Source organism: Cynocephalus volans, chromosome 1 (assembly GCF_027409185.1).
Source record: "Cynocephalus volans isolate mCynVol1 chromosome 1, mCynVol1.pri, whole genome shotgun sequence".
Taxonomy (NCBI): domain Eukaryota; kingdom Metazoa; phylum Chordata; class Mammalia; order Dermoptera; family Cynocephalidae; genus Cynocephalus; species Cynocephalus volans.
The window spans coordinates 50,434,676-50,452,848 of NC_084460.1; the positions used below are offsets into that span (position 1 = coordinate 50,434,676).

General features: G+C 40.8%; 1 protein-coding gene across 1 annotated transcript in view; it reads left to right on the forward strand.

Moving 5' to 3' along the window:
* RTF2 (replication termination factor 2) overlaps positions 1-13,343 on the forward strand; it is a 47,592-nt gene extending 34,249 nt beyond the window's left edge. Inside the window, exons 6-9 of the mRNA XM_063107842.1 lie at positions 6,721-6,834; positions 11,368-11,422; positions 11,539-11,634; positions 12,534-13,343. Of these exons, the coding sequence (XP_062963912.1) occupies positions 6,721-6,834; positions 11,368-11,422; positions 11,539-11,634; positions 12,534-12,712 (444 nt within the window). The 3' untranslated portion in view covers positions 12,713-13,343. The remainder of the gene's footprint in view (positions 1-6,720; positions 6,835-11,367; positions 11,423-11,538; positions 11,635-12,533) is intronic.
* The last annotated feature ends 4,830 nt before the right edge of the window (positions 13,344-18,173 follow it).

Here is an 18,173-nt window from a genome sequence, read left to right on the forward strand (position 1 = left end):
GCCCTTCAAGGGTGAGCCGCTATACCCAAATTCCCAGGGTCAGGCAGAAGGCTGCTAAGGTCCAGCATGTCCCCAGAATGAACAATAGGGGCATGTAGCAATTGGGAGGGTTTTGTGCCCAGACCAAAATACCTACTCAGGTCCAAGAATTGAGGCTGGTGAGGATGTGGGCGTGGCGTTAATGGAACTTTTGAATTTTTGAAAGAAAGAGCAAGATAGCTCAATTTTCAATGTGAGGAGTTCCTTACTTTTTATTGTCAGCAGCTAATTCAACTTTTAAGATAAAATAACTCTAGATGCAACTCAACTGTGTACAGAATAGGGTCCACAGACCCTCAGTAGCCATATCTCAAGGAAAGAGACACTGACCCCCTCACACTATAGGAAGGAGGGTCAGCAAAGAGTAGTGGAAAGAAAGAGGGAGGCACAGGACCAACAGGGAACAAACCAGGAGGGTTATTTATGCCAGAGCCATAGCTCCAGGCCCCACTGGGCTTTATCTACCACCTGATTCTGTTCCCACAGATTCTTTTTCATTTTCTCTCCAAGGAAGAGCTGCTAGCTCTAGGGGAAGGCTCTACCTAAATCTCCCATAGTGTAGGACTTCCAGGGGCCTCCACCTGCTGAGCAAGCTGTTCCTCCACCCATAGTCCCAACCTCCCTGCAATGATGGCTAAAAACAAGTTCCTTTTCTTCAGAGGCAGTCCTAGTTAAATGCCTGATTGGGCATCTCCTTTCATTATTCATATAACTTCTCTATGGCACCACCCTCAGGGATTTGTGGGTCAAAGGAAGGTGTCTTCAGTTGTAAAAAATTTACCAAACTAACCCCAGATTAGGTGCTGATCTTGACCTGAAACCATCACTTTTGGAAACAAGAACCACAATAAATAATCCAGCTAAGGCAGGAGACTGACGAGGGTCAGCAAACATTCATTGATATCTTCTGTGTGTTGGGAGATGCTAGAAAATCTTTGACAGGTGTAAGAAAAAGAGTACTTCTATGTCTTGTGCTGAGACTGTTTTCTATTAGAGAAGTTCTGGGCATAATACATCTGTTACTGTAACTGTTCTAGGCACAGTACATCTGTTAAAATTACTGTTCCAGTTATTTAAGGAACTTGGTTCTTGATAATTTGGGTGCCTACCTTGTTCATCAAAGGCAGTGTATGATGGAGTAACTAAATAGTTTGGTTAGTAACAGACTTTATTTGGCATATTTTCAACATCTATAAACTATAATATTTAATGAGTTGCCTTTTATAGATATCAGAAAAAATCTTTTGGGGGCTGATCCATTCAATATGTACCTCTTTAAAGTTATGTTACCTCAGTAATCAAGATAGTATGGTACTGGCATAAGGATAGACATATAGATCAATGGAATAAAATTGAGAGTCCAGAAATAAACCCTCACATCTGTGGTCAGTTGATTTTCAACAAAGAGACCAAGACAGCTCAATGGGGGAAAGAACAGTCTTCTCAACAACTGGGCTGGGGAGCAGTACTTTGGCCATGAAGGTTGGAATCCACATTGGAGTGCGGAACAGCTCACCTGCCAGAAAAAAACAAAACAAAACAAAACAAACAAACAAATGGGCCAGGGTAACTGGATATCCACCTGCAGAAGAATGAATTTGGGCCCCTACGTTACATCGTATATAAAAATTAACTTAAAGTGGATCACAGACCTAAGTATCTTAACTAAAACTATAAACTTCTTAGGAGAAGCACAGGAGTGAATCTTTATGATTTTAGGCAATGATTTATTAAATGTGACTCTAAAAGCATAATGGCAAAAGAAAAAATTGATAAGTTGAATTTCATCAGAACCAAAACTTTTGCGCTTCAAAGGATATCATCCAGAAAGTGAAAAGACAACCCACAAGATGGGAAAAAAACATTTCTTAATCATATATCCGATAAGAGACTTGATGTGAGCTGAATGTATCCACCTAAAATTCATATGTTGAAACCTAATCTCTAATGCAATAGTACTAAGAGGTGAGGCTTTGGGGAGGTGATGAGGCCATGAGGACTCTGCACTCATGAATGGGATTAGTGCCCTTATAAAAAGAGGATTGGGGGAGCCCTTTCCCTTTCTGCCATGTGAAGTCACATAGAAGGATCCATCCAGGAGAAATGGACCCTCCCCAGACAACAAGTCTGCTGGTGCCTTGATTTTGGACTTCCCCACCTAAACTGTGAGCAGTAAATTTCTGTTATGTGTGTTATCCAATCTATGGTATTTTGTTATAGCAGTTTGAATGGACTAACAGAGAGTTTACATCCAGAATGTATAAAATACTCTTACAACTCAACAGTAAAGAGACAGCACAATTAAGAAATGGGCAAAGGATTTAAATAGACATTTTGCCAAAGAAAATATGCAGTGGCCAATAAGCACATGAAAAGGTGCTCAATATAATTGGTCATTGAGAAAATGCAAATTAAAACCACAGATACCACTTCTCACCCATTAGGATGGTTATAATTAAAAAGACAACAATAACAGATGTTGGGAAGGATGTAGAGAAATCAGAATCTTCTCACATTGATGGTGGGAAAGTGAAATGGTACAGCTGCTTTGGAAAATCATCTTTTGAGGAAAGGCATTTCCTCTAATAGTTAAACATAAAGTCAGCATATGATCCAGCAAATCCACTCCTAGATATCTGCTCAAGAGAAATGAAAACTTACGTCTACACAAAGACTTGCATGTGAATGTTCTTAGCAGCAGTATTCATAATAGCCAAAAAGTAGAAACAATTCAAATATCTGTCAGCTGATGATTGGACGAATAAAATGGATGAAATATTATTTGACAATAAAAAGAAATATAGTTCTGGTACATGCTACAATATGTATGGCTCTTGAAAACATTGTGCTAAATGAATGAAGCCAGTCACACACACGCACGCGCACACACGCACACACACACACATACCATATATGGTATGATTCCATTTATATGAAAGGTCCAGAAGAGGCAAATCCATAGAGACAAAACGTAGACTAGTGGTTGCCTGAGAATGAGGAAGAGGGGAGTGGGAAACGAGAGCTAATAGGTGTGGGATTTCTTTTGCAAGTGACGAAGATATTCTAAAATTCGGTTATGGTAATGGTCGCACAACTCTGTAAATATGCTAAAAGCCATTGAATTGTATACTTTACATGTTAGTTTGTAAACAATTTATCCTGTAAACATCTGTATCTCCTCACATAATTACCTGTTTGTGTGTGTGTAGTAAGAGTGCCTGAAATCTTAGGTGAACTTTATGTTATGTAAATTGTATTTCAATAAATCTGTTTTTTAAAAAGGCAGGTTAGATAATAAATGTAAATGCTAGTCAAGCCTTCCTCTTTAGAGCCCACTCTTAGCATTCTATCATGAGTATTGTACTGTGAGTTAAGAGATAGAACATGATTTCTGCTGCCCCACTCCCTAAAAAAGGTAATGGAGATCAATAGATATAAAATAAAAACCGAGAATGCCCTTCTATGTTATAGCCACGTTCTTAGGCAGGGAGATAAGGAGAAGTTTCATAGACAAGATGGTAATAATAAGCTCACTTCTCTTCCATTTTATATTTTTAGGAAATCCCCACCCAACTCACAGCAGAGTCCATGACTTATTCAGCGTACCGCCTAGCACTTGCTGGGTGAAATACAGAAAACAAAACTAAACTGATTTTGTGCACCTCTCCTCCCTAGGCCTTTTGTGGTGATTGTCGCCAAAGTTGTTACCTGATACACTTGCCGTTGCAATAAAAGTAAATCGTTTTGGTAACAAATAATGAAAAAATGAGATTACTATGCTCCTCTTATGTCCTTAATGTACCAGTTAGTCTGTTTTCAAGAATTCAGGGACAGTAAGATTCCCCCTAGAGCATACCTCTTCAATTAACAGTAAGGAAACCAGTACTTATAAAAATGATAGTTTACTTTTTTAGGGCTGGCCCGTGGCTCACTTGGGAGAGTGTGGTGCTGATAACACCAAGGCCAAGGATTCGGATCCCTATAAGGGATGGCTGGTTAGCTCACTTGGGAGAGCGTGGTGCTGACAACACCAAGTCAAGGGCTGAGATCCCCTTACCAGTCATCTTTAAAAAAAAAAGAGAGATAACTTTTTTAAAAATTGTATGTGTTTAAAGAGTACAACATGGTGTTTTTATATACACATACATTTGACTGTAGTAAAGCAAGCTAACGTATTTATCTCCCCACTTAATGACCTTTGTATGTCTGGTACAGTATATGGTAACAGTGCCTGACGTCTTAGTAAATTTGCAGCAAACATACATATTATTATCCCTACCCTAGATCTCTAGACGTATTCATCCTACATAACTGCCACTTTGTGTCCTTTGACCAGCATCTCCCCTTTTCACCTGTCCCTGAGACTGAGGAAGAGGTAACCACCTGGTTACCCTGGTAACTACCATTCTACTCTCTGTTTCTATGTGTTCAACTTTTTTGATTCCACATATAGGCGAGGTCATGCAGCATTTGTCTTTCTGTGTCTGGATTATATCACTTAGCACAGTGTCCTCCAGATTCATCCATGTTGTCCCAAATGAATGAATATTCCATTGTATGTATATACCACAATTTCTTTACCCATTCATTCGTCAGCAGACACATAGGTTGTTCATAGAGATTTTACTTTTTGCCTGTAAGGCGTAGGAAGCAGTGTAGAGGTTCTACCTGGCACGCAGCCCCTGATCTCCAGCTGGTGGTTTGAGAAGCTCAGTAACCTCTGGGGGTGGAGCTGCAAGGATTTGTGTTCCTGCTGCTGAGAATTGGGGGTTCAGAGCCTTTCTGTTTAATTTACTCTGTTTTTTTCAGGAGGTGGTGTGTGGGAGGGTATTATGAAGAGTTCTTATATGAATATAATTACATTCTGTAAGTTATAGAAATTATCTTTGAATGTTATATATGCTGCACATATTTTCTCTTAGTCGTTGGCTTACATTTTTATTTTGTTTATTGTGACTTTGTCATGTAAAAGTTTGTAATTTTTACCTAGTAAAACTTATTAACCTTCATGGCTTCTACCTTTTTCTTATTTTAGATGACATTTCATACTCCAGTGATAAAACATATTTTCCTATAAGTTCTTCTTCTTTAAAAATTTTTTTTACATTTAAGTTTTTACAACTCTAGTTCACGGTGTTTCAGCCTCAGCACGAGTGGCACTTTGGACTGGGTAACTCTCTGTTGTGGGGGCTGTCCTGTGCATTGTAGGATATTTAGCAGCATCCCTGGCTTCTCCCCACAAGATGCCAGTAGCAGCTGTGTCCCAGATGTGACACAAAAATGTCACCAGACAGTGCCAAATGTCCCCTGAGGAGCAGAATCTCTCCTGGTTGATAGCTACTGCACCTGAGTTAGACAAGTCTCTCTTTTTACAGCTGAAGAAACTGAGGCCCACAGAGGTAGAGTGACCTGATCAAGGTGACCTAAACAGACCATGGCAGAAACCCCAGTTCAGAATGCAGGGGTGGGGACTTCCACCTCTTGCTTTCATTTTTCCCTCTTTTTCCTGCCCGCAGCCCTGGTTTACAGGGTGGGTACTTGCTGTGTGTCGGGCACTGGGCTGGGTGCTGGGGCCACAGCAGTGAAGAAGACAGGGACTTCAGGTCACGATTAGTGCCATGGAGCACACATGTAAAGGGGCTAGGGGGCTGGCTGGTTAACTCAGTTGGTTAGAGCGCGATGTTGTTAACACCAAGGTGAAGGGTTCAGATCCCCATACTGCCAGCCACAAAAAAAAAAAAAAAAAAAAAGGAAGGGTACTAGGATGTCACAGGCAGAGGGAGGCAGCAGCTTTCACAGAAAAGGATCACAGATGGCCTCTCTGAGCAGGTGGCTCACTCACTGACAAATCTGTGAGCACACCCCTGTGTGTGCATGCTATACATTCTGCCGCCAAGGTGCTGTCTGGGTGGTCTAGACCTTGCTTGCAGTCTTGTAATGCCAGCGTGTGTTGGGGATCCCCAAGACCATCCTCATGCTTGGGGATTTTCTAGAAGGATTCACAGGACTTGACATATAGTTGTACTCTCAGCTAAGACTAATTGCAGTGTTGTAGTAAGGGTACATAGCCAGATGGTAAGGGAAAAGACACAGGTAGTAGACTCTGGAAGAATCCATGTGAGGCTTCCTTGTGCCCCCTCCCCTGAGAGGTCAGGCAGAGCAAACGCTTCCCTAGCAATGAAAACACGGCAGCAGGTGTGCAGTGTTCCTGCCCGGGGAAGGCAGTTAGAGACTCAGTGCCCAGGGTTTTTGCTGGGGGCTGGTTGCATATCCTGTGCTTAGCACGCACAGAAATTACAGACTCCCAGAAGGAAAGCAGGTGTTTAGCATGAGCCATATTGTTTATGCGAACAGTCTAGGTACAGTGAACCATCCTTATTAGATAAGAAATGGTGGAAATCCTCCCCAAATCCAGGTTACCAGACAGCAGCCAGGGGCCAACCTTGCAAGTAGGCCCTTTCAAAGCTAGCACTCTCAGGCCTGCTATGCTGACACTTTGTGTGCACAGAAACCTCCCAAGCCAGGGGCCCAGAAAAGTGGCTGAGCCAAGATGCAGGTGGGAAAACAGTAGGAATTTACTAAGAGCTTGAGGGCCAGTACTTGGGAGTGTGCTTGGGGGACTGAAAGTGGCTTCCTTCTGCCTGGTGATGGAATCTGTCTTCTCTTTTTTACCCTCTCCAGTGTGGGGTGGCCTTCCAGCAGGATGATGTCATTGTGCTCAATGGCACCAAGGAGGATGTGGAAATGCTGAAGAAAAGGATGGAGGAGAGGAGGCTGAAAGTGAAGCTGGAGAAGGTAATGGGAGTTTGCTTCTGTCCCTCACCTTCTGAGAGTCTTAGGCGAAAGTAGAGTCTCTGGGTTCGCCCAGCCTCCTCCTCTGCTCCAGAGCCAATTGCAAACCACCAGGCTGTGGTACTGATGGCTGCTTAGGGGTTTGCAGTGGTCAAGGAGATTTTTATAACCTAGAAGGGCCTGGGCCCTAGAAACAGGTTCAAGTGGTGGGTCTTAGCCATGGCCTGGCTGTGTCAGACAGCAGTTCTGCTCTGCCACGCTCAGTTTCGTCGTCAGTGAAGTGACAGTAGTAACGACACCTGCATAGGATGTGGGGTTGTCAGAAGGATCAAAAAGAGCATGCCCATGAAACACTGACACAGAGCATGGCCACAATGAACCCTCAGGGAAAGGCAGCAACCATGATTGCAGTCACTGTCATTGATTTTGAAAGAGTATATGCTCGGTTTTTGTAACTTGGAAAACAAAGGAAAAGGGAAAAGTCACCTATCATCCCAGCAAATGTAAAGATCCTATACTTCCCAGATTTGAATGTGCACAGGAGTCACCTGGCAGTCTGGGTTCCTACAGGCCCGGGAGCCTACGTCTCTCACCACTCCCAGGGCAGCTGCACGTAGCCCCTCGACCACGCTCTGAGTGGCAAGGAGCTGCCCGCAGGTGGGAGCCTCTCCCTCCCTTCCTGAGCCCTCCCACCGGGGTGCTTGGTCATGCTGAGTGGCACTTCAAGCTCCCCAGAAAGAAGCCCAGCAATACAGTGCTGGTGACGATGACCAAAGCTCTGGTGGATGAGTGCATGTTAAAGCTTTGTTTTGGCATCCTGTGTTTGGAACCACTTTCCAGCAGTGGCTAATGATATGACATAACGAGCGGGCTCAAAACAGTGCATCAGCTAAAAAATCATTCAGTGTGCCATCGATTCTGGATCCAGCAGTACAGTTTATTATTTGTTAAGTATTTACAGTTGATAGCCGTGTAACACAGGTCTTTTTTAAATGGCAAATTTTTTGTTCTTTAAAAAAAAAAGTTAGGCTCAGGATTCACTTGGGAGAAAACTTTATGTAATCAGAACTAAGGCAAAAGAATGCATAAAGTATTAGAAAATTAGTTTCAGTATCCTGAGGACATAAAAGTATGGGAAAAAAAAATAGACTGTCCTTATATGAGCATGCATTTACCAGTGTCAGTCTGAGGTGAGTAATAATTTAAGACTTTTCAGAGGCTTGGTTTTTAAATTATTATTATAATAGAAGAAAAGACAGGACCATATCACCCTGGAATAATATATAATTGATGGTTGGGAGACCTAAAGCTGATGCTTGAGCACATGGGTGCATTGTTACTATGCATGGATCCAGAATTATCAGAAAGAGCCAAATGCATTTGCATTTCTCCCTTTTGTGATTTTACTTAAGTAGAAAATAATGCATATAAATGATTCTGTACTACAAGGAATTGTGCCCAAACTTTGTAGTTAAATAACAATAGAAATACTCTGTGGAGCAGTTTTATAAGATATTAATACAACATTCATGAGAAATATTTAAAGAGCCACTCGGTCATTTAAACTCGGTTATTTAAGTGCTGCCTTAAGGTTAAAAAACAAATACAGATTGTGTGTGTGTGTGTGTGTGTGCGTGTGTGTGTGTGTGTGTGTGTGTGTGTGTGTTAATTCTAAGTTGTTTTTCTAAATTACAGTCATGGATCACTTAATGACAGGCATACATTGTGAGAAATGTGTTGTTAGGCGATTTTGTCATGTGTGAACATCATAGAGTGTACTTACACAGACTTAGATGGTATACAGCCTACCACACACCTAGGCCATATGGAACAGCCAGTCGCTCCTGGGCTACAAAGCTGTACAGCATGTTACTGTACTGAATATTGTAGGCACTGTAGTTGTAACACAGTGGTAAGAATTTGTGTATCTAAACATATCTAAAGATAGAAAAGTCATGCTAAAAATATGAAGGATAAAATTGGCCCACCTGTACCAGGGCACTTACCGTGAACGAAGCTTGCGGGACTGTACGCTGCTCTGGGTAAGTCAGTGAGTGGTGAGTGAGTGTGAGGTCAGGATATTGCTGTGCGCTACTGTACAACACTGTGCACTTAGGTTACCTAAATTTATGAAAAAAAATTTTTCTTTCTTTAATTATAAATTAACCTTAGCTTACTTTACTTTATAAACTTTTGAATTTTAACTTTTTGACTTTTTTGTAATAACACTTAGCTTAAAACACAAACACATTGTACAGCTGTACAAACCTATTTTTTTCTTTACATCTTCATCCTGTAAGCTTTTTTCTATTTTGAACATCTTTTATTTTGTATTTTTTTTCTTTTTAAAATTTTTGTTAAAAACTGAGACACAAACACACACATTAGCCTAGGACTGCACAGAGTCAGGATCATCAATATCATTGTCTTCCGCATCGCCACATCTTGTCCCTGGAGGTCTTCAGGGGGGCAGTAACATAAGTAGAGCTGTCATCTAGGGTAGCAGCACCTTCTTCTGGAGCACCTCCTAAAGGGCCTGCCTGAGGCTTTTCTTGAGGAGGTGTCACTTTTCAGAAATATGTCCATGGTGACTTGCTGTGGTTTGTTTCTTTTTTTCGTCAATTATAAGCACGTAACTTATCATCAACGTTCCTCTCTGTTAATGAAAACCTTTCAGTGTTGGGGTCCATATTTTCAAACTTTATAAGGAGCATGTTCAGGTCTGTAAAAGCTTCTGCTAAACTCTTCACTGTCAGTTTTCTTGAGGGAATTTTTCAGCGCCGTTATCTGCCATTGACCAAAACGTCATTATGCATCACGTGACTGTGCTATGATTTTGTTATCATAAGAGCAAGGAAAAGAAAAAAGCTTGAGGTATTTTTGACAAAGCACGATTGTTAAAAGGGATCTGCTTGTTTCTTCATTGCTACAATTGATCAAACTCAATTTTTAAAAACGGAAAAGGAAAAAATTGTATTTTCAAGTAGGATACTAAAGATTTACATACAGTCTTTGACCATTTTACTTTAATGAGTTTTCTGTCACAGGCTTCCTGCCAGGTCATTCAAAGCCCAGTGGAAATAACATGCCCCTCTCTGCAAAGTACTCACCAGAGCTTCTGGGAATGCCTCTTAGATACTGATGCCAGGATACCAAAATATTTCCCAAATATGCTTGCATCTGGAAACAGACATAACATTTCCTAACCCCTTGCTGCTCATGCATTTTATATAACCTCGGCTTAGAAATAAATGGTTGTCTCTATTTTTTGAAGGACTGAGCATCAACTCTCACAAAATTTGAATGCGTGCATTGTATGTATGAAATGAACAGAAGGTTTTTATGTTTTGTGCAAGTGTTATAAATCACATTCAATATGTATGTTACAAGTTCAAGGCCATTGCCTGAGCAAGGTCTTTTTTAAATGTAGTGATAGCGGCCTTCTGAAATAATTAGGCTGCATATCTTTAGTGCCACCTTTTGGATATTTAGGAAAATGACATGTTTAAAGTAAATGGAATGAACATAGTCCTATTTGTTATTTCTGCAATTGAATCAGTTCTAAAACAGCTGTGTAATTTTAGAATAATTAGATTTTTTTTTTTTTAATTCTTGCTAACCAATATAACTATTATGAGTAACAAAATCCTAGTGCCTAAACATGTAACAAAAGAAATCCAACCGGGGCCGAGCCCATGGCGCACTCGGGAGAGTGCGGCGCTGGGAGCGCAGCGACGCTCCCGCCGCGGGTTCGGATCCTATATAGGACTGGCCGGTGCACTCAGTGGCTGAGTGCTGGTCATGAAAAAGACAAAAAAAAAAAAAAAGAAAAAAGAAATCCAAGGTCTGGCCTGTGGCTCACTTGGCAGAGTGGTGCTGATAACACCAAGGCCACGGGTTCAGACCCCTATATAGGGATGGCCGGTTAGCTCACTTGGGAAAGCGTGGTGCTGACAACACCAAGTCAAGGGTTAAGATCCCCTTACCAGTCATCTTTAAAAAAAAAAAAAAAGAAATCCAGAGTTTAGGAGAATTAGCTAAAATAGTTTTTAATATAAGCCTCAAGACCTTACAGTTAAATAAACAAATATGAATGCAGCTTGACAACTTTGAAAGAGTTACTGGAATGGCTAAGATTTAGTACATATTTATGCTAGCTGGACTTTACACACTCGTGTATACTTTATGTTATTATTCATGTAACTACTCCTTTGTATACAGTAATCATCATTAACATAGGCTGTTATCACTGAAATCTGTCATCTTCATTTAATATTTTTGAGAATGTGATTTTTGGAATATAAATACAAACCTAAGCAAGGCAAACGTGTGAGGCAAACATGTATAACTAGAAACACCTGCAAAGGATTAAGGTTTAGAACTAATGGAATATCAGAAGCCTCCTTCAAAATGAGTACCTGCCCTATGTGAACTGCATCGGCCTGTCAGTAGGGCTCCCAGGACAGTGAGCAGCACAATGGTGCTGAAATAGAGTGGGTCTTAGAACATCCTCCAACTTCCTCTCTCTTTTTACAGAAAACAAAGAAACCCAAGGCAGCAGAGTCCGTTTCAAAACCAAATGTCAGTGAAGGTAAGAGGTCCTTATTTTAGCAAAATAAGACTGTAGGGCTGTTTCCTAAATTAAGTTTATGCTTTTGTTTTGTTTCTTGGTTTTGTTTTGATTTGCTTACTTTATTTCTTTTATAGAATCCCCAGGGTCATCAAAAGTTAAGATAGGGAAACCTGAAGAAACCGGCCTTGATTCTAGAGAGAAGAAAACCAATTCAGCTCCCAAAAGTGCAGGTGGGTCCTTGTGAGACAACAGTGAGCTCTTTAGGAAGCTGGAAACCTGTGAACATGTGAGAAAACACAAGCTTGTCCTAAGTCGTGCCTCTACGTAGTTCACTGAGCTCTCTTGAGTGGGATAACTGAGACGTATGTGGCACACCCCCTAATCAGGAGCCCGGTCAGGGTTCGAGGGGTCTGGCACAAATGCTGATTTTTCCATTTTCCTGTTGAGTAAGCGCTTGGGGCCAAGCTAAGAGGCTGCACAGAGAACTGGACTCAGACATACCGTAGAGACTGTTGAGTGGACTGTGGCTCAGGGTACTAGGCTAGAATGTTCCTGATTTCTTCACAGTTGGGATTTTTATGTGTTCCACATGTGCCACTTGGTGTCCCTTCTCTCCACCTGCCTCTTGGCCAAAAGTCAGAGTTTCTTCTGAAGCTCTCTTTTTTAACTCAAGGAAAAGCATTTATTTCACAAAAGAAAAACACAGACTTATTAGGTAAAACAGTGTGTAATCTTGTGTTATAAACAGCATCCACAGTGGTTCCCCGGTTACAGTCCTGACTCTTCATATAGCTGCCAGGCCTGGGGTGGATCATTTGGCCTCCTGGTGCCTCTGTTTCCTCCCTTGTAAAGCAGGCACTTGCCTCGTGAGGACGATCTAATTTAAGCCATTTGCAGTGCTGGGATGTAGCAAGTTGCAGTTAGTAGGATATTAAATAACAAATTTAAAAGTCATAGCGTTGTCTGATTTTCAGGAGCCAGTGATTAAGGTTATGCATTTCAGCATTCGTCACAGGAAGTAGGAGGGGAATGCTTGGGATAGAGCGACTTGCTTTTTCCCTTTTGAGAATGTGATATTGGAGTGATGTTTAGTCCCAACCTTAAACATTTTGGCTTTTCATTTTTCCAGCAACAAATGGGAGCTCTTCTGGAAAAGCCGAGAAACCTTTATCTGGAGCCACGAAGAGGTCCATTGTCAACAGCGAGGAATCTGAAGCCTATAAGTCCCTCTTCACAACTCACAGCTCCGCCAAACGCTCCAAGGAGGAGTCAGCTCACTGGGTCACCCACACATCCTACTGCTTCTGAAGCCTGCGGCTCCTTCTCTCCAAGAAGGTTCTTTTCAGTTTCCATGTAGGCAGGTTGTTGTGATCCTCTGATTGTACTATGTATTCTCTGGTGTAGCTCCGTTTGCACCATGTCATAAAGTTGTCCTCAACAACCTTTGAGCCGGCATGGTCACTCTTACTGTGAGGCCCGTGGGTTCTGGGGAGGACGTGATGGGTGGTTTGCCAAGTGCCCGTCCCCCTCTCCTACAGGCCTGTGTTCATGCTCACTCCCACCTGCAGTGGCATTTGGACTTTTCCACAGCCGGAAAGTCGTGTTGGCTGCACTTTTTATGCCTGCAATAATGAAAGACTCCAGACTCCTCACAGGTGTGTGGTTGGCTCGTTTTGACTAAAATTCTAGTGGCTTTGCTGACAATGAAAAATTAAGTAGGCCAGGTGAAACTGAGCTTTAGAAAGGATGAATTTCAAATACCCTCTGCCTGCCAGAGTCTTTGAAGGGCATTGTCCCTCTCCAGCCCTGGAGGGAGCTGGGAGCTTGTTGGTCTAGTACATAGGGGAGTCCTCCCTATCTTATTTTGAAGCCAGCAGAGATTTTAGTTGGGCACCTGATGATTTAGTACAGAAATAAAGCAAGTCCATCTTTCCTCTCATCTGTCTGTATTTTTTTTCTCTTCCTTCTGCTAATGTTTTGGTAAGAACATCGCAGCTATTGCATTGATGGTGGGAGAAATTCCATAAAATCATAGGAATTCCACCTTTTCTACCCTCATCAGAAGGTAAAAGGGGAATTGTACATAAAATTGGTATATTTTTTCTATCCTTAATGTGTGTTGGAGTCAGTAATTATTGACACTTCTGATGAGACTGCTACTGAAGGACCAAGAATTTCTGGGCCCAGCATAGTGATATCATCAAGCCAATTGATTGGTTCTTTATGCCACAGCCCAGTGCACTGGGTTTCCTTCAAAGGCAGGAAAAAGTGCAAGGTCAGTGGGTGGGAGGCGAGCAGGTGGGTCTATGTCGGAGATGTGGTGGGGAAGGTTCCAGGGCGAGGTGGAACCGCCCTGAGGCCACTGCTCTTTCTAAAACCCTGCTGTGTCTGGTTCTAAACTCTGCTTCATGGTGAGAAGGTTTAGCCCCATGGACATTTTGACACTGTGAATATAGAAGCATTTTAATCAGAATTACATTAACTAGTGAACTTTTGTTATGAATTTTTTCAGAACAAACCCGAATTAGCCATTTTATTTCCCTAACCAATTTTCTATACTGTCCAGTTAAACCATTTTCTAATTATTTTTCCATTTTATTTTGTTAAATTATTCCATAATTTGTTCTTTTATTATTTGGTTAAAATTATTATTATTTTTTTTGTGTGTGTGTGTTCATAATGCCATTTTTATTTATTTATTTATTTATTTTTCATTTAATCTGTTTTACTATTTTGACATTATCTTTTTTTTTTTTTTTTAATTTTTATTTTGTCGATATACAATGTGGTTGATTATTGTGGCCCATCACCGAAACCTCCCTCCCTCCTCCCTCCCCTCCCTCCCTCCTCCCTCCCCACCCTCCCTCCTCCCTCCCCTCCCTCCCTCCTCCCTCCCCTCCCTCCCTCCTCCCTCCTCTCCCTCCCACCCAACAATGTCCTTTCTGTTTGCTTGTCGTATCAACTTCAAGGAATTGTAGTTGTTAAATCTTCTTCCCCCCCCCCCCCCCGGTTTTGTGTGTGTGTGTGTGTGTTTGTGTGATTTTATTTATTTATTTTTAGCTCCCACCAATAAGTGAGAACATGTGGTATTTCTCTTTCTGTGCCTGACTCGTTTCACTTAATATAATTCTCTCACGGTCCATCCATGTTGTTGCAAATGGCAGTATTTCATTTGTTTTTATAGCTGAGTAGTATTCCATTGTGTAGATGTACCACATTTTCCGCATCCACTCATCGGATGATGGACATTTCGGCTGGTTCCAACTCTTAGCTATTATAAAAAGTGCTGCAATGAACATTGGGGAACCGGTATACCTTCGACTTGATGATTTCCATTCCTCTGGGTATATTCCCAACAGTGGGATAGCTGGGTCATACGGCAGATCTATCTGCAATTGTTTGAGGAACCTCCATACCATTTTCCATAGAGTCTGCACCATTTTACAGTCCCACCAACAATGTATGAGAGTTCCTTTTTCTCCACAACCTCACCAGCATTTATCGTTCAGAGTCTTTTGGATTTTAGCCATCCTAACTGGGGTGAGATGGTATCTCAGTGTAGTTTTGATTTGCATTTCCCGGGTGCTGAGTGATGTTGAGCATTTTTTCATATGTCTGTTGGCCATTTGTATATCTTCCTTAGAGAAATGCCTACTTAGCTCTTTTGCCCATTTTTTAATTGGGTTGCTTGTTTTTTTCTTGTAAAGTTGTTTGAGTTCCTTGTATATTCTGGATATTAATCCTTTGTCAGATGTATGTTTTGCAAATATTTTCTCCCACTCTGTTGGTTGTCTTTTAACTCTGTTAATTGTTTCTTTTGCTGTGCAGAAGCTTTTTAGTTTGATATAATCCCATTTGTTTATTTTTCCTTTGGTTGCATGTGCTTTTGGGGTCGTATTCATGAAGTCTGTGTCCAGTCCTATTTCCTGAAGTGTTCCTCCTATGTTTTCTTTAAGAAGTTTTATTGTTTCAGGGTGTATATTCAAATCCTTAATCCATTTTGAGTTGATTTTAGTATATGGTGAGAGGTATGGATCTAGTTTCATTCTCCTGCATATGGATATCCAGTTATCGCAGCACCATTTGCTGAAGAGACAGTCTCTTCCCCAGTGAATAGGCTTGGTGCCTTTGTCAAAGATCAGATGGCAGTAAGTGTGTGGGTTGATTTCTGGATTCTCTATTCTATTCCATTGATCAGTGTGTCTGTTTTTATGCCAGTACCATGCTGTTTTGGTTATTATAGCTTTGTAGTATAGCTTAAAGTCAGGTAGTATTATGCCTCCAGCTTTATTTTTTTTAATCAACATTCCTTTGGCTATGCGTGGTCTTTTATTATTCCATATAAATGCCTGAATAGTTCTTTCCATTTCTGAAAAAAATGTCATAGGAATTTTGATGGGGATTGCATTGAATTTGTATATCATTTTGGGTAGTGTGGACATTTTCACTATGTTGATTCTTCCAATCCAAGAGCATGGGATATCTTTCCATCTTCTTGTATCCTCTCTAATTTCTCTCAGCAGTGGTTTGTAGTTCTCATTATAGAGATTTTTCACATCCTTGGTTAACTCAATTCCTCAGTATTTTATTTTTTTGGTGGCTATTGTAAATGGGCAGTCTTTCTTGATTTCTCTTTCTGCATGTTCATTATTGGAGAAAAGAAATGCTACTGATTTTTGTGTGTTGATTTTGTATCCTGCTACTGTGCTGAAATCATTTATCACCTCCAAGAGTTTTTTTGTAGAGGCTTCAATATATAGGATCATGTCATCTGCAAACAGGGACAGTTTGACTTCTTCTTTTCCAATCTGGATGCCCTTTATTTCCTTCTCTTCTCTGATTGCTCTGGCTAGTAATTCCAACATTATGTTGAATAGAAGTGGTGAGAGTGGGCATCCTTGTCTGGTTCCTGTTCTTAAAGGAAAAGCTTTCAGCTTTTCCCCATTCAGGATGATATTAGCAGTGGGTTTGTCATATATGGCTTTAATTATGTTGAGATACTTTCCCTCTATACCTAACTTATAGAGGGTCTTTGTCATGAATGAGTGCTGAATTTTATCAAATGCTTTTTCAGCATCTATAGAGATGATCATATGGTCCTTGTGTTTGACTTTATTAATATGATGTATCACATTTATTGATTTGCGTATTGTTGAACCAACCTTGCATCCCTGGAATGAATCCCACTTGATCGTGGTGAATAATTTTGCATATGTGTTGCTGTATTCTGTTTGCTAGTGTTTTAGTGAGGATTTTTGCATCTATATTCATCAAGGATATCGGCCTGTAGTTTTCTTTTTTGGTTATATCCTTACCTGGTTTTGGTATCAGGATGATGTTTGCTTCATAGAATGAGTTTGGGAGATTTGCGTCTGTTTCAATCTTTTGGAATAGTTTGTAAAGAATCGGTGTCAATTCCTCTTTGAATGTTTGGTAAAATTCTGTTGTGAATCCATCTGGTCCTGGGCTTTTCTTTGTTGGGAGTCTTCTGATAACAGCTTCAATCTCCTTTATTGTTATTGGTCTGTTCAAATTTTCTACGTCTTCATGATTCAGTTTTGGGAGCTTGTGTGTGTCCAGAAATTCATCCATTTCCTCCAGATTTTCAAATTTGTTGGCGTATAGTTGTTCATAGTAGTCTCGAATGATTCCTTGTATTTCAGATGAATCAGTTGTAATATCGCCTGTTTCATTTCTAATTTTTTTTTTTTTTTTTTAAATATTATTTTGTCGATATACATTGTAGCTGATTAATGCTCCCCATCACCAAAACCTCCCTCCCTTCTCCCTCCCCCCCCTCCCCCCCAACAATGTCCTTTCTGTTTGCTTGTTGTATCAACTTCAAGTAATTGTGGTTGTTATATCTTCTTCCCTCCCCCCCCGATTTGTGTGTGTGTGTGTGTATGTGTTTGTGTGAATTTATATATTAATGTTTAGCTCCCTCCAATAAGTGAGAACATGTGGTATTTCTCTTTCTGTGCCTGACTTGTTTCACTTAATATAATTCTCTCAAGGTCCATCCATGTTGTTGCAAATGGCAGTATTTCATTCGTTTTTATAGCTGAGTAGTATTCCATTGTGTAGATGTACCACATTTTCCGTATCCACTCATCTGATGATGGGCATTTGGGCTGGTTCCAACTCTTGGCTATTGTAAAGAGTGCTGCGATGAACATTGGGGAACAGGTATACCTTCGACTTGATGATTTCCATTCCTCTGGGTATATTCCCAACAGTGGGATGGCTGGGTCGTATGGTAGATCTATTTGCAATTGTTTAAGGAACCTCCATACCATTTTCCATAGAGGCTGCACCATTTTGCAGTCCCACCAACAATGTATGAGAGTTCCTTTTTCTCCGCAGCCTCGCCAGCATTTATCGTTCATAGTCTTTTGGATTTTAGCCATCCTAACTGGGGTTAGATGGTATCTCAATGTGGTTTTGATTTGCATTTCCCGGATGCTGAGTGATGTTGAGCATTTTTTCATATGTCTGTTGGCCATTTGGATATCTTCCTTAGAGAAATGCCTACTTAGCTCTTTTGCCCATTTTTTAATTGGGTTGCTTGTTTTCTTCTTGTAAAGTTGTTTGAGTTCCTTATATATTCTGGATATTAATCCTTTGTCAGATGTATATTTTGCAAATATTTTCTCCCACTCTGTTGGTTGTCTTTTAACTCTTTTAATTGTTTCTTTTGCTGTGCAGAAGCTTTTTAGTTTGATATAATCCCATTTGTTTATTTTTCCTTTGGTTGCCCGTGCTTTTGGGG